Below are 12,835 nucleotides of genomic sequence, written 5' to 3'. Positions count from 1 at the left end.
AAAAATAGCAATGAACTCAATACAGAATTTAATTTCCTTATTTTCTTTATTTATGTAGAACGATCACAAATCTATTTATATTTTTATTGTTCGGTTTACGAGTTTTTGGAAAATAGATTCAGCTTTGACATCCACGACGATTGGCTGCAACAATAATTTCGAATTACATTTTATCCGCGTAGTCATTATGAATCGTTGAATAAAGAATGATTCACACATACCTATCTGTTGAGGAAACATTTATATCTCCTCCCTCTTTAAGTTTTGATATTAACTCGGATCTGTAGGCAATTTTCAAAGGCTGTGGTTGACTGACGTCTTCTTTTTGTTTTATCCATTTCTTGCAGGCTTCCTTATACGTTAAACCATACCATTCAATTTCTTCTCGCGTGTACTGGAAAGTATAATAATTGTTCGTTATTATTTCCTGGTAGATTAAGAAAAAATGTTTACTGAGAACACAGGAAATGTTATTAATTTTGTAGTTACAAAAGGTTTCCCCACTTGCATTCCTTACGATACTAAAAGATCTACATATGTAGAATATCATCTCACCGCAGTTATATACTCCTTATATTTGTTATAAATCTCTTCCCTTTTATCTGGATCAGTTGGATACAAAGTTTTGTCTATCAGTGCTAAAAGTATTTGTCGTTTTATCTTTAATGCAAGTTCTGATCTCAAATCGCACGCAGGAGTCTATATAAACAGTAAAGAACAAACACTTTAATAGCAAAAAATAACATATTTGAATTTTTGTATTAACAGCACTGTCTACCTTTAATAAGTAGTGATCAAAACCATAATGTTCGTGTATCAAATTGATAGTTCTATTGGTGACAACAACACTCATGTGTTTGTCTAAAACTTCACTATACACTACAGACTTCTTTAACGAAGGAAACCAGAAATGTGGATATCTACGTTGTTTATTGCCTTTCTTTTGAAAACCTTGTATCACTGCCTCACCACCCCATATTCCTTGATTTAATTCTATAGGGTACTTCAATGGTATTGGAATATTTTGTACCGGAGACCTAGAGGTTAACAGAATTTGATATAGAACTGATAGAAATAGATAGACTTAAGAAAATTTTACAGTAATCAATGATTAATGAATACGTAAAGAAAGGAATTTAAATGAAATATATATTAATTGATCATTTACACAATTTCTGTTTCTTCGTTTTGGATATATTTGCCTTCCTGTTTGATATAATGGACAGCTGTTGGTTCTTGTAATTTCCATTCTCTCCAGAATTTTTTATACTCTTCTGGTAATTCTGCCCCAATCCCTTTGGTCCATCGTGTTATTTTTGGTATGTAATACAAACGCTAAAATTTACTTTCAATTAATTTTCATTCTAAACAAATATGTTTATTTTGTGTCCTTATAGATTATAAATTTCGGTATTACAAATTTCATTCTATATAAATACAAATACGAATAATTAAAAGTATATATACACATGTATCCAGAAAATACGGACTGTTAACAAATCAGAAAATACGTTATTCGTTTTAGGTTAATTTTTGTAAGAATTTCTTTTTTAATGAAAAGTAATACATTACCTGACCAAAATGTTTGACCGACATTGTAGGTCTCTAAATTGTAAAATTTCTACAAAATAGTACTTTTTACACGTTAAATTTAAACATTTGTATATGTTATCTATTCCTGCTCGATAATAGTAGTTTTGGATCGTTTCATTGGCATGAAGTAATGCTAAATAACAGTATGTATCGATTGCTTCTATTCGTCGTTTCTGTTGTGTATAGCACAAAAGACCATAAGAATTAAGTGAAACAACTTCTATAATTCACTGTACATTCGTAAACATTGTAAGTTATCATAATTTATATTTTATTTATATTTAATATAAAAATAGTATTAATTTGACAATGTTCAATTGTAAATTGTTTGTTGTAAAAAAAACTTCTAGAGGTGTGTAAATTATTATATTCGTATTATAAAAAATAAGTAATAACAGTTTTTTTTATAAATAACGTTTTATTAAAAATCTTAACATTTTTTCTTTACATGGTGTTATGTCGTGATTGGCGAAAAGGATTTCTCTAGACTTACTTGGTTTGATTTTCCTCCGGAGGCGGCGCTGCAATCGGCTGGTGGATTTCCACGTTGCGCTGTCGTCGTGGATCGCCTTTTGGAATGTTGTCGCGACTCGCGGTTAGGGCATTGCCACAGCCGACTCTAGTACTAGCCGTGCTGAAGGTAAAATGGCAACACCGCGGGAGTCCGGCTTCGATATACCTAGCCCAACCTACCGTAACAGCCTCCCACTACCCACCGGCACCTGGGCTACATAGGCTACATCTACCGGCCTTCCAGTCTCCCGCCTATCTTTCAAATTTTTCAAATATTAATGTACCGAAGTCCATTAAATGTGAGCAACGGAGCAATAATTCAGGTGTTTCATTTATTTATATTAACTCTACAGATCCTGATTTTGGTGTGTAGCACACTTATTTAATATAATTTATAGCATTTTTGGACATTTTGTTTTATATACATTTTTTTTATAAATTTCACATATTCATTAATAATGCCACGGCGTTGCTGTGTTCCCAATTGCAAGGGAAATTATGATAGTACCTTAAAAGATAATAATTACAATTCTATATTTTTATTCCCCAAAGATGAGGAATTGCGGGAGAAATGGAGGGTTGCTATTCCTCGTAAGAATTGGACACCATCAAAATATTCTGCCGTCTGTAGTTTGCATTTTGCAGAAACTGATATTGAAAGGTACCACGGCATTCTATCGCCCAATGGTGTACTGGAGAATGTTTTGTTGAGATGTCCAAGGCTTATAAGGAATGTAGTACCCTCCATTTTACAACCGAAAAATTAGAAAAAACGATTTGGAAATTATAGACTTTTATCTGGTTGTAATTATCATGTGTCATATAACGAAATAATTCATGCAGAAAAAAAAATTAGATTAAAACATATATTTACAAAATCGGCAAATTCGTTTTCTCTTACTGAAATCAAAAATAAATTTCGAATTTGTGATGACAATAATAACGATCTTCATGATCTTCCCACTGATGTGACTTGTTTCTCAGGAATCTTCGATACCGAATACTTGTCCGATTGTGTTGTAGATGATTCCATTAAAATTTATATTTCTGGTTATGGGTCCCATTCTGTTGCTAAAAAATTAAATTGCAATATATGTCGTTTATTAGTTGTGGAGGATAAAGGTAAAACTGTAGGCGATGTATATTTTGATCACTTACAAAGAGTGGGCCTTTCTGTCCCCACTGAAGAAGCGATAGCCTCATTTATTCATATGTATGCAATAATGGAAGCCATAATAAATGATGGCAATTTAGAATCTCAATTTTTGCAATCTGGAATCATAAACATATTTTATGTAAATTAACATATGTCGGAATCCAATAAAAAGCTTCTGCTCTAATTGAATGTTACTTCACGTTGTGTAAATAAAGTTATGTTGGCTCTAATCGATACTTAAATTCAATCGATGCAAGGAATGCCATCGGTAACGCAAACGAGCGTCAGGTTGGCGTTGACGTTTGGATGTGGCCTTTGAAGGTAGTCGAGTTGGTTGTCTGGTTACCGAAACGTTTGAAAAAAGAAGTATTCGAAAAGAAAAGAACAGAACTGAAACGGTTGCCAGACTATAAAGACGTGCGGTAAAGAAATAGAAAAAGAGATTCCCTGTAAAGGACTCATTCGTAATCGTTGTGCATTCTTTTGTGTTGTTTAAAAGTGTTTGAGTTATAGTTTCAGTTTGTTTAATTAGTTTCGTTGAAAGTTTTAAGAGTAATAGAAATGCGTAGATCTTCAAGACAAAGGCTTGGTCGCCCGAGAGGACCTAATATGAGTCGCCCAGAGGGAATGGTCAGAGAGACGGCTGTTCCTACACATATATTAGCATTCAATCAGACATACATTATTTAGCATTTTCAGATACATGCGTTTGTGGTCGAGCTTACCAAAGTATTTGGTTTAAATTATTATCAATTTTTTCAAATATTTTATTAAACGATTATGTGAAAACTGTAAATAATAGTCAGTTGGAAACACGTACAGACATCACTTCTAAAAATCGTAAATTAAAAACTTTTAATAGGAACTAGATTTTCAATGATTTTTTTTAATTTCATCTTTCTTAAAACATTAATTTTTATATATATTTAACTTATTCCTTTCAATATGCTTTAATACATTAATAGAGTTTTATTTACTTGCTTAGTATATTTTTATTATGAATACTATTTCACAAGATTCAAAGTTTTATTAGTTGTATTTCAAGAGAATTTCAAAGTATGTTTTGATATGTTTTGTTATTAATATTATTCAAAATTATTTATTATTATTTCAAAATGTAATACTTTATTTCTTTAAGAATACAAAAGTTATGTTTTTGTTATGTTCTATTTAAAAATATTAATTTTATTTTAGAAAATGGGATGATATGGCTATTGGCGAACCACCCATTATAAAAAAAAAAAAAGGTAACGCGCCATGGTAAATACCCCTAGGGTGGTGAGGAAATTTTTCACAATTATCATACTGTCCTCTAACACGATTTTATAATTAACTCCATAATTGTTCCTTTTAATAGCTAATTATGCTAACCTCTTTTCCACGGGCACTTAACCTGTTTGGCTTCGTACCAATAATTTTGCCTATTTCAGGTCTCTATTAACTTATACATACCTTTATCAATTTTTAAATCCTTTAGTTTGGTTCAAAGATGGTTTTAACTTGTTTCACACTTCTATTTTCTTGAAATCTCTGTAAATATTTCAAATATAATGCATCACAACACCAAACTATTCCGACAGTCCACAAAATATATACCACATTTATAAATATTAATATACTTCTGTATTACTTCTACTTATTATAGTTATGATATTCATATATTCCTTATACATAATTAATAAAAAATACTGTATATTAGTATAATTTTATATCGCAAAATAACGTTAATTATAATCCTGAACACAAAACTCCACTATTGAAAATAGGACTCCCGATCCGCACATGAGCGGTGTTGCCACGTTCCATAGCACGGCTAGTTGTACTTACTAGAGTCGGCTGTGAGTAGCGCGCGTCGGCGGGCTTGTTGTCCACGATCAGTAACTTACGTCTCAGACCAGAGATGCCAGAAAAGTACCGCCGGGTGCACACGCACACATGCCAGATACGCGTACGTGAGCTCGTGGAGTTTCGGAAAGTCGACAAAGGCAAACTGACGCATGCCCTCTTTCTCGATTCTCCGAAGCTGCCCGAAGTAATTTCGGATCGCCTCGTGGGAGTCGAGAGAGAAAGGCTCACATTTGCCTTCTCGCTCTAAACAACTGAAATCCGACCTCCCGTCAACGGCATACGATTTGGATTCTCGAGCCGAGATTCTCGACTGCCCAGGCATTTTTACTTTCCGACCTATGTAGGCGCACATAAGCAAAGTACCCATAATGAAAAAAAAATTTTGTAAAATTTATTTTACGGAAATACACGTTTTAAGACCTCCTGATCATATTTTAATTATTGAAAAAAAAGACATTTTTTTTTATTCCCATGTATGAGCACACATATGTATATTATTAATACGATTTTTGAAAATCAAAATACTTTAAGATTGAAAATTAATAAATTAAAATGAGATTCCACTCTTTACCAGTATTGTGCACGCTGTGGTATTTTTCAATAAGAAGAGTTCTTACTTTTATAACATAAACAAAACAGTAGAATTAATAATTGCAGAAATTAATTAATAATGATTTTCCTCGATTGTTTTGAAATAACCGTATCAATTGGTTATGACGAACTAAATAGAACTAACTAGAAACAAAGGAAAAGTGATCCCGTTTGCCAGATTAATACAAAGTATGGGTTGTATCTTAAATTTTAAAAGCACATAGTCGAATATTTTTAAAGGTATAAAACATAGCGTTTCATTGTAGAACAGTAACATAAGTTAGCAGGTAATGTCATAAAACTGTTTTTTCCCAGCTATATCCCTTTTTACCTGAAGTATAAGGTAAAAAGTACGAGCTACAAGGTACGACTATCCGAAAATCGTTCACATTTTATCAATGTAAATGAAGCGGCCTTTCCATCAGAGTTAAATACAAAATTTTGTAATTTCTGTGAAAACAAAACTTTCAGTAAATGTACGTGGTGCTTGAAATTTTTATGTTTTGACTGTTTTTGTGAAAAGTACCATCCAGATTCATGTACTTCGTACATTGTAAATAACATATGTTAAATGTAATCGATTAAATTTAACTTTAAAAAAAAATATTCGAAGGTCAGACAAAAATGTAATGTCATATTTAGTGTACGATTAAAGTATGATTGAAAAAATAAAAAAAAAAAGTTCAAGCAGGGTTCGAACCAGCAGAGCAGAAGAAGTTCGGAACTTGCAGGCAAAGACCTCATCACTCACGGCACGCTGATTAGTGATGAACATAGTTCTATTTCTGAAAATAAGTACCTGTAATAACTTTAATAATATCTCAAAGTAAAACCTAACCCAAAACCTGGTACCATTCCAACTTTTCCTTGTTAGAAACGAGTTTTCAATTTGTCTTAGCGAAAATCGCAATCACATTTTGCACATTATTCTAAAACATTTGTGGTATTCGTTTTCAATGCGATTTAAGTAAGCATGTAATGTATAAGATTTCATTTAATGTTTTCTTTTCTAGAGAAGATAGAGAAAAAGTTTATATAATTTTTTTTATATAAAATTTAATTCGTCCTAAGATTTATATGAAACATTTAAAAGATTTTTTATACATTATGCCTATATATCGGAACAACTATGAAACAAGAGGTATAATCTGTAAGGAGTGTATGTGTGTGGCTAGGAGAACCGTTATCGTTTGCGTCGATAGGAGTGTTTAGTCTAAGCTAGAGTAGGTATCGAGTGAGGTGTTTAGGTTTAAGCTGAAATACGTTTTAGAGACTGCGTCTCGAACGTGCGTTTTGTTTAGATCATTATTATAAAATAGGAATAAGGAAGGGTCGACTTTGACTGCAGGAACGTCACTCTGTATCGAACGTTAGTCGAGAGCAATCACAGTTTTACGATTATGATCTTTTACGTTTACGTTTTATGTCTTTCTTTTATGTTCTTTATGTTAAATAGTTAGTAAATATTAAATAATATAATTACATCGTTACGTTTAGTGTTCACGTATTTGAATCCGTCCACACGCCTTTGAAATGAGAACATAAAACTTAAATGTAAAGTTTCATTTAGATTCATTCAGCTATTTATATTCAATCGTATTAATAATATACATATGTGTGCTCATATATGGGAATAAAAAAAATTTCTTTTTTTTCAATAATTAAAATATGATCAGGAGGTCTTAAAACGTGTATTTCCGTAAAATAAATTTTACAAAATTTTTTTTTCATTATGGGTACTTTGCTTATGTGCGCCTACATAGGTCGGAAAGTAAAAATGCCTGGGCAGTCGAGAATCTCGGCTCGAGAATCCAAATCGTATGCCGTTGACGGGAGGTCGGATTTCAGTTGTTTAGAGCGAGAAGGCAAATGTGAACCTTTCTCTCTCGACTCCCACGAGGCGATCCGAAATTACTTCGGGCAGCTTCGGAGAATCGAGAAAGAGGGCATGCGTCAGTTTGCCTTTGTCGACTTTCCGAAACTCCACGAGCTCACGTACGCGTATCTGGCATGTGTGCGTGTGCACCCGGCGGTGCTTTTCTGGCATCTCTGCATATATCGTAACGTGAAACTGTACAGTGAAATTACTAGAGTATTAGCGGTCGGTATTGCCACAATAAGGGACCAAGGGACGTTCAGAATCAGTGGTAACGCGTACAGCGCTCGAAATACGGACTTCATTGTTTGAGTATCGCACCATCCTTTACACTTCGTCGCAATGCGTTCGTTCAGGTGATTAATGTTTGTCTAAACAAATCGTAAGTCAACTCGACGAATTATCAATCACAGTAGAATTATCGTTGCCGATCGTGTAGGATTCAAAATGAGCCGAGATTGAAAAAGATATCTCTATTAACCGAAACCCTTCGACCAGTGTGTAATCCATAATTGATTTTCGTGGGCGCCAAACTTTATAATAACGTTCAAACTTCATTTCCCGATAGATTAATTCGATCGTTGCCGATTCTTTGTGATAAATTTTACGGTTTATGTTTTTTTAGGGAATCCGAGGAATATTTGAAAGCGTTCAATAGAAAATGTTCGTAAAACTCGAACGATGGTCGCCACGGACTCTCAGGACGTCATTTTAGAGGCATATGGTGAGTCTTTGATTTTATTCTGTCCAATGTACAAAATATACTCATTTTTTAAATCATAATTTGACACTACACTCCGTGAACAAAAATGAAATCAAAATGTCTGAAATTTACTTTGTTAAGGAATCATAACAAAAATGAGAAAAATATCACTCCCTTGGTTCAATTAAGAATGATAGCAGATATGAAATAATTAGGATATGTTTGTGTTTTTATAATACCAAGTCCTTACGACTAAAAATTGTACATTGCACTACTGACTTAATTTCAGCTTTGTTTTTTGGAGTGGAGTGATCAACCATGGCTTTAACACTAGAATTACACACAATTTACATGTACCTACTTCTATCAGAAAGGTCAAAATGAGTTGTTTTTGAAAGAAACAAGTGTTACGGCTCAAAATTGTGTTTTCTCTATAAGCGTTTGCATCCGACTAAATCAAATATATTTTACAAGATGCAACAGTGATGAAAACAAAAGCATGTTGATAAATACGAGTCATATGTTTTTATGAACAAACAAAAACAATGGTAAATATGAAATAAAAATAAATATCCAACAATCGATGGAACATAGTAGACAAGTATTTTAACAACTTTTATACAGTGTATAAGTTCTAATGTATATTTAGCTTTCAAAAAAAGTATTTAAATTATACAGAAACTTTATGGAAAACTTCTGAAATTCTAATGAAATCAAAAGTTTACCTAAATTCTGTGAGGAGTCAAAATAATCCCTCTTAGTATCTGTAGGTATACAACGTATGAATTTTATATGTAAAATAGGAAAAAAAAGAAAACTACTTTGTAAAATTAATCATTTACAGTCTGTTTCATAAGAACGTTGGAGCTATACCTAAAAAACAAGTAAATATTTTGTAAAAATTCAAAAAGGGTATCAAAGTTTACTTATAATACTACATCGCAAGTACCTAATATTGTGTGAAATCTCCTTTCGGCGTCGGAAAAAGGAATGTTCCCGTAACCCTGGGTCCAGACTGGACATTCGTGAGAATTTTGGGCATGCGCACTAGAATTTTTCCTCGTGGGATTCCTTTTTGCGCATGCGTTAGCTTTCTGCCATAGATGTATCTTTAGCGCAAAAAGAGGTGCATGTTGGGAATTCCCATGTTTTGTACAAAATTGAACTTTCTACTCGAAATGCTCGCCAGTCACACAAAAATTAACTTATCGAAGATCCACCACGTATTTCTCTCGCTATACTCATGTAGATTAAGAGGAAATTTTTTGTTTTTGTCTCTTTTCCTGTAACTTCCTTACTGGGATCCAACGTTACCCTAAATTCTAGTTAAGTGTATACGGCAGTGATCATGCACTCCAGTGCGCATGACCAAAATTCCCACGAATGTCCATCACTGGGGTCCAGTCCCTCGCTTTGTCGTCAGCCTTCCCCCATTGTTAGGGTTGGGGGGTGTTCATGGAAGAAGGCCAGACGCGGTCTCTTACGAACGCCTCGGCCTGGGGCCTCGCCTTTTCTCCAACGCCTTACACTCGGCCATCGTGCATCTCTGCTCGTCCCTGAGCAAGCAACCTACGTGGATTTCTAAAACACAGGAAAACACATACCATTGAAGCACAGACTTGTCAGTCATCAAAGCTTAACCCTTAAGAGGTTCTATAAAAATAACTGATATACACTGTGGAGCATAACTATAGCACCACTATAATTTTCAAGAGTTTTGTAGTTGTAACTAATGATTTCTAAATGTTAATAATACCACGTGAAAAGGACTAGTAAAAAATTATAATTAATGGAAAAAATACAAAAATAACATTTATTTAACATGAAGTATGATAATAAATGAAATATTGCAATGGTGCATAACTATAGCACCAATGTATTTGGAATGTAATAATAAGGTTAAATGGCTATAAAGTGTTAAATTTCTAATTCAGTTTATTAAAGTGAGCAGTTTTAATAATGAGTGGGACCTCCTTTTTTATGTATTAATTCAAAAATACGATTGTTCATACTTGTAATGAATTTTTTCAAAGTTTTTTCACTAATTTGATTCCACGCTTCAATAACTGCTGTTTTTAGCTCCGAAATGTTCGAAAATTGTCGATTATTTCCATAAATATGCCGTACCATGATACCCCATGCAGGCCAATTCAATACATTGACATCAAACGTTTCATACCATGCTGTGGTTTGTCGGCTTTTATGGATTGGAGTATTATCTTGTTGATAAGTCCATGAAATGTTGACTGTTTGCATGAATAAAAGGCAATAAATGATTTTCGAGTATTCTAATATACTCCGCACTATTCATTCGTGTAGTTGGAAAAGCTAATCTGAGCTTGGCACAGGAGCAGAATGCACCCCACACGATAAGTGTCCCTCCACCGAAATTACGTTTCGAAAAGTATTTTTGTTCTTTACAAAGGTCCCTCCAATATGAATCAAATCCATCTGGACCGTCCAAATTGAATTTTTTTTCGTCATAGAAAATAACCTAAGTTAAATAAGGAATATTGAATATGAAGCTAAAATCTCGATTTATGAATGTCTAAACTTAACTTACATTATTCCAATTTCTGCTCATGTTTTCTTGTGCGTATTCAAGCCTGGCTATTTTGTGACGTTTCAGGAGTGTAGGTGCAGACATCATTTTTTGTCTTATAATGTTTGAATTATGTTTAAGGACACGTTGGACAGTCCAACGAGAAACGCCGAGATCACATTCCTTCACAATTTGTTTACAGCTTTTTAACGTATTGCTCGCAACTTTAGCAATTTGCCTTTCAGTACGAGGGTCTAACTTCTTCTTAGGTCCCCCTTTCTTATTTTTCCCATACTTAGTAGGATCGCGTAAAAAATTCAGTACAACTTTATGAGATCGCCCGAGTTTACGTGCGATTTCACGTATCCCCATTTTTTGCTCTCTGTACGCTGAAATTGCACCTTGCTCTTGTTCATTAAAGTAGCTGCCACGTGGCATTGTATTAATTAACTAAGAATTCCCGAGTTTACTAAAAAAATTTCAACAGAAACCCTTGAAGTGCGTTAAAAATGAACTGGTTCTATTGTTTTGCACCGATCGTCAAACGTTTATCGATTAAATCTTGACATATAAGTAGACAACTTCAATGAATTTCACCTAAAATCCATTATTTACAATGCTTTTTCATACCATATAATTGGTTGTTTCAAATTATTTTCTTACAGGTCGGAAATGTTAAAAATGTTAGTGGTGCTATAGTTATGCTCCGCAGTGTAGTATAGTATACTAACATGCATTATCCATTTATTTGGAGTCGTACTTACTTGTAACGCGTGTGTCGTTGCTTTCACCCGAAAGCAGTACCGCTTCATATGTCCTTTCTTCATGCACGCAGAGCACGCGTGCTTGTACTTCAGGCACGACCTGGAGATTTGCCCCTCCTCTCCGCAATTAAAGCACACGGCCCTGGTGTTCGGCCGCTTCCCATCGCCCGATTTCCGTTTCGATGGCTGCAGCCCTGAGGATCCCGGTACGGCGGTTGACATACACGCCACGGGCTGCGACGTTTTCATCGACAGGGTCTCGTCCGCCGTCGGCATCGAGCCCATTTGCCTCATTGCCACGTACAATTCATCGACGGTGGCATACTTGTTCGCGCGTATCGTGCGCTCGATGGCCTCGTCGCCGATACTCCCGATGACCGCGTCCCTCATGTACTTGTCTGGGATCTCGAGTTTCAGGGCCCGCAACTTCGCCAGTTTTGTGAAGCAATAATCGCCCAACTTTTGTCCGGGCATGGCGGCATAGTCAGCGGCCTCCTTCAATAAACGATTGAAGGGCACCGGCTTCTTGAACCAGGCCACCAGCGTCGACTTCAACGTTCCCCACGTCGTGTCCCGTCGCTGCTCCTCGTCGAACAACTGGCGGGCATGTCCGCGTAGCTGGCGTTCTATATTGCACATTACATCGTCATCGCACCAGCCAGCCAGTCGCGCGATGCGATCCACGTCCCGAACCCATTGCTTGATATCGCTTTCATCGTCCGACGGGTCGAACTCCGGCACCAGGCGCTCTTGCACGATCGCCAGCCGATACCGCTTCACCCTCAACTCCTCCTGGAGTTTCTCCACCGTTAGCCTCAATGCATTCATCGTCGAACTCTCCCTCGCGCGCGACCTTCGCGGTTTGGGAGGCGATCGCGATCGCGCTCGGGATGGGTCCCGTGAATAGTCGCGCCTGTGGTCCGGCGACCTGTCGCGCGAATATCGCCGCGTCCGACGGCTCCGGCTCTCTTCGCGTCGCGACCTTTCGCGAGAGTCCCGACGTCGCTCTATCGTTCGATCCCGCGAACGGCGAGTCGGTTCGCGCGAACTGTTCCGCGCATCCTTATCCGACCGGTCGTCCGTCGGACGCGACTCCTTCGGGGGCGTACATCGCAAGCCTCGCGAGCTATGTCGCGATTCTCCTCGCCGCGAATAGCACGATCCATAACGCGATCGGCGGTCGTGTCCTCCGATTTCACTCATTATAGATACAATGCCCGTACGGCTTATAAAAGTCTCGCACTTTAGT

The 12,835-nt window shown here is 36.0% G+C and overlaps 2 protein-coding genes and 1 long non-coding RNA gene across 4 annotated transcripts; all 3 read right to left on the bottom strand.

Moving 5' to 3' along the window:
* Position 1: 1 nt before the first annotated feature.
* LOC122403007 (39S ribosomal protein L28, mitochondrial) lies at positions 2-1,743 on the bottom strand. The gene is made up of 6 exons (XM_043406276.1): positions 1,573-1,743; positions 1,169-1,335; positions 779-1,037; positions 556-699; positions 222-394; positions 2-144 (listed from the first exon to the last, which is right to left on the bottom strand). Exons 1-6 carry the CDS (start codon positions 1,594-1,596, stop codon positions 96-98), a joined length of 816 nt encoding a protein of 271 aa, XP_043262211.1. The 5' UTR covers positions 1,597-1,743; the 3' UTR covers positions 2-95.
* A 1,138-nt stretch (positions 1,744-2,881) lies between these two features.
* Positions 2,882-4,981, bottom strand: LOC122403018. Of its 2 annotated transcripts, XR_006259572.1 has the most exons (4): positions 4,893-4,981; positions 4,715-4,792; positions 3,265-3,378; positions 2,882-3,177 (listed from the first exon to the last, which is right to left on the bottom strand). It is a non-coding gene; the product is annotated as an uncharacterized LOC122403018 (long non-coding RNA). The 2 variants fall into 2 exon arrangements; XR_006259571.1 differs by lacking the exon at positions 4,893-4,981 and having other exon boundaries at positions 4,715-4,846.
* Positions 4,982-9,726: 4,745 nt separating this feature from the next.
* On the bottom strand, positions 9,727-12,414 carry LOC122403028. The gene is made up of 2 exons (XM_043406308.1): positions 11,587-12,414; positions 9,727-9,861 (listed from the first exon to the last, which is right to left on the bottom strand). The coding sequence occupies exons 1-2, from the start codon at positions 12,412-12,414 to the stop codon at positions 9,850-9,852; spliced, it is 840 nt and encodes a 279-aa protein (XP_043262243.1). The 3' UTR covers positions 9,727-9,849.
* Between the last annotated feature and the right edge of the window lie 421 nt (positions 12,415-12,835).

Source organism: Colletes gigas, unplaced genomic scaffold, assembly GCF_013123115.1.
Source record: "Colletes gigas isolate AHSC1104 unplaced genomic scaffold, ASM1312311v1 Colletes_gigas_Sc00043, whole genome shotgun sequence".
In the NCBI taxonomy this organism is placed as follows: domain Eukaryota; kingdom Metazoa; phylum Arthropoda; class Insecta; order Hymenoptera; family Colletidae; genus Colletes; species Colletes gigas.
The sequence above is the reverse complement of the archived record's forward strand: the minus strand, read 5'-3'. Positions and strand labels throughout refer to the sequence as shown.

Bases quoted from the DNA above. Each gene is read 5' to 3' on its own strand.
- LOC122403028 (XM_043406308.1), bottom strand. From the start codon at position 12,414: ATGAATGCATTGAGGCTAACGGTGGAGAAACTCCAGGAGGAGTTGAGG.
- LOC122403007 (XM_043406276.1), bottom strand. From the start codon at position 1,596: ATGTCGGTCAAACATTTTGGTCAG. The intron at 700-778 runs GTAGACAGTGCT...CTGTTTATATAG, and splicing joins TTGATCACTACTTATTAAAG to ACTCCTGCGTGCGATTTGAG. The intron at 395-555 runs GTGAGATGATAT...TATACTTTCCAG, and splicing joins ATAAGGAGTATATAACTGCG to TACACGCGAGAAGAAATTGA.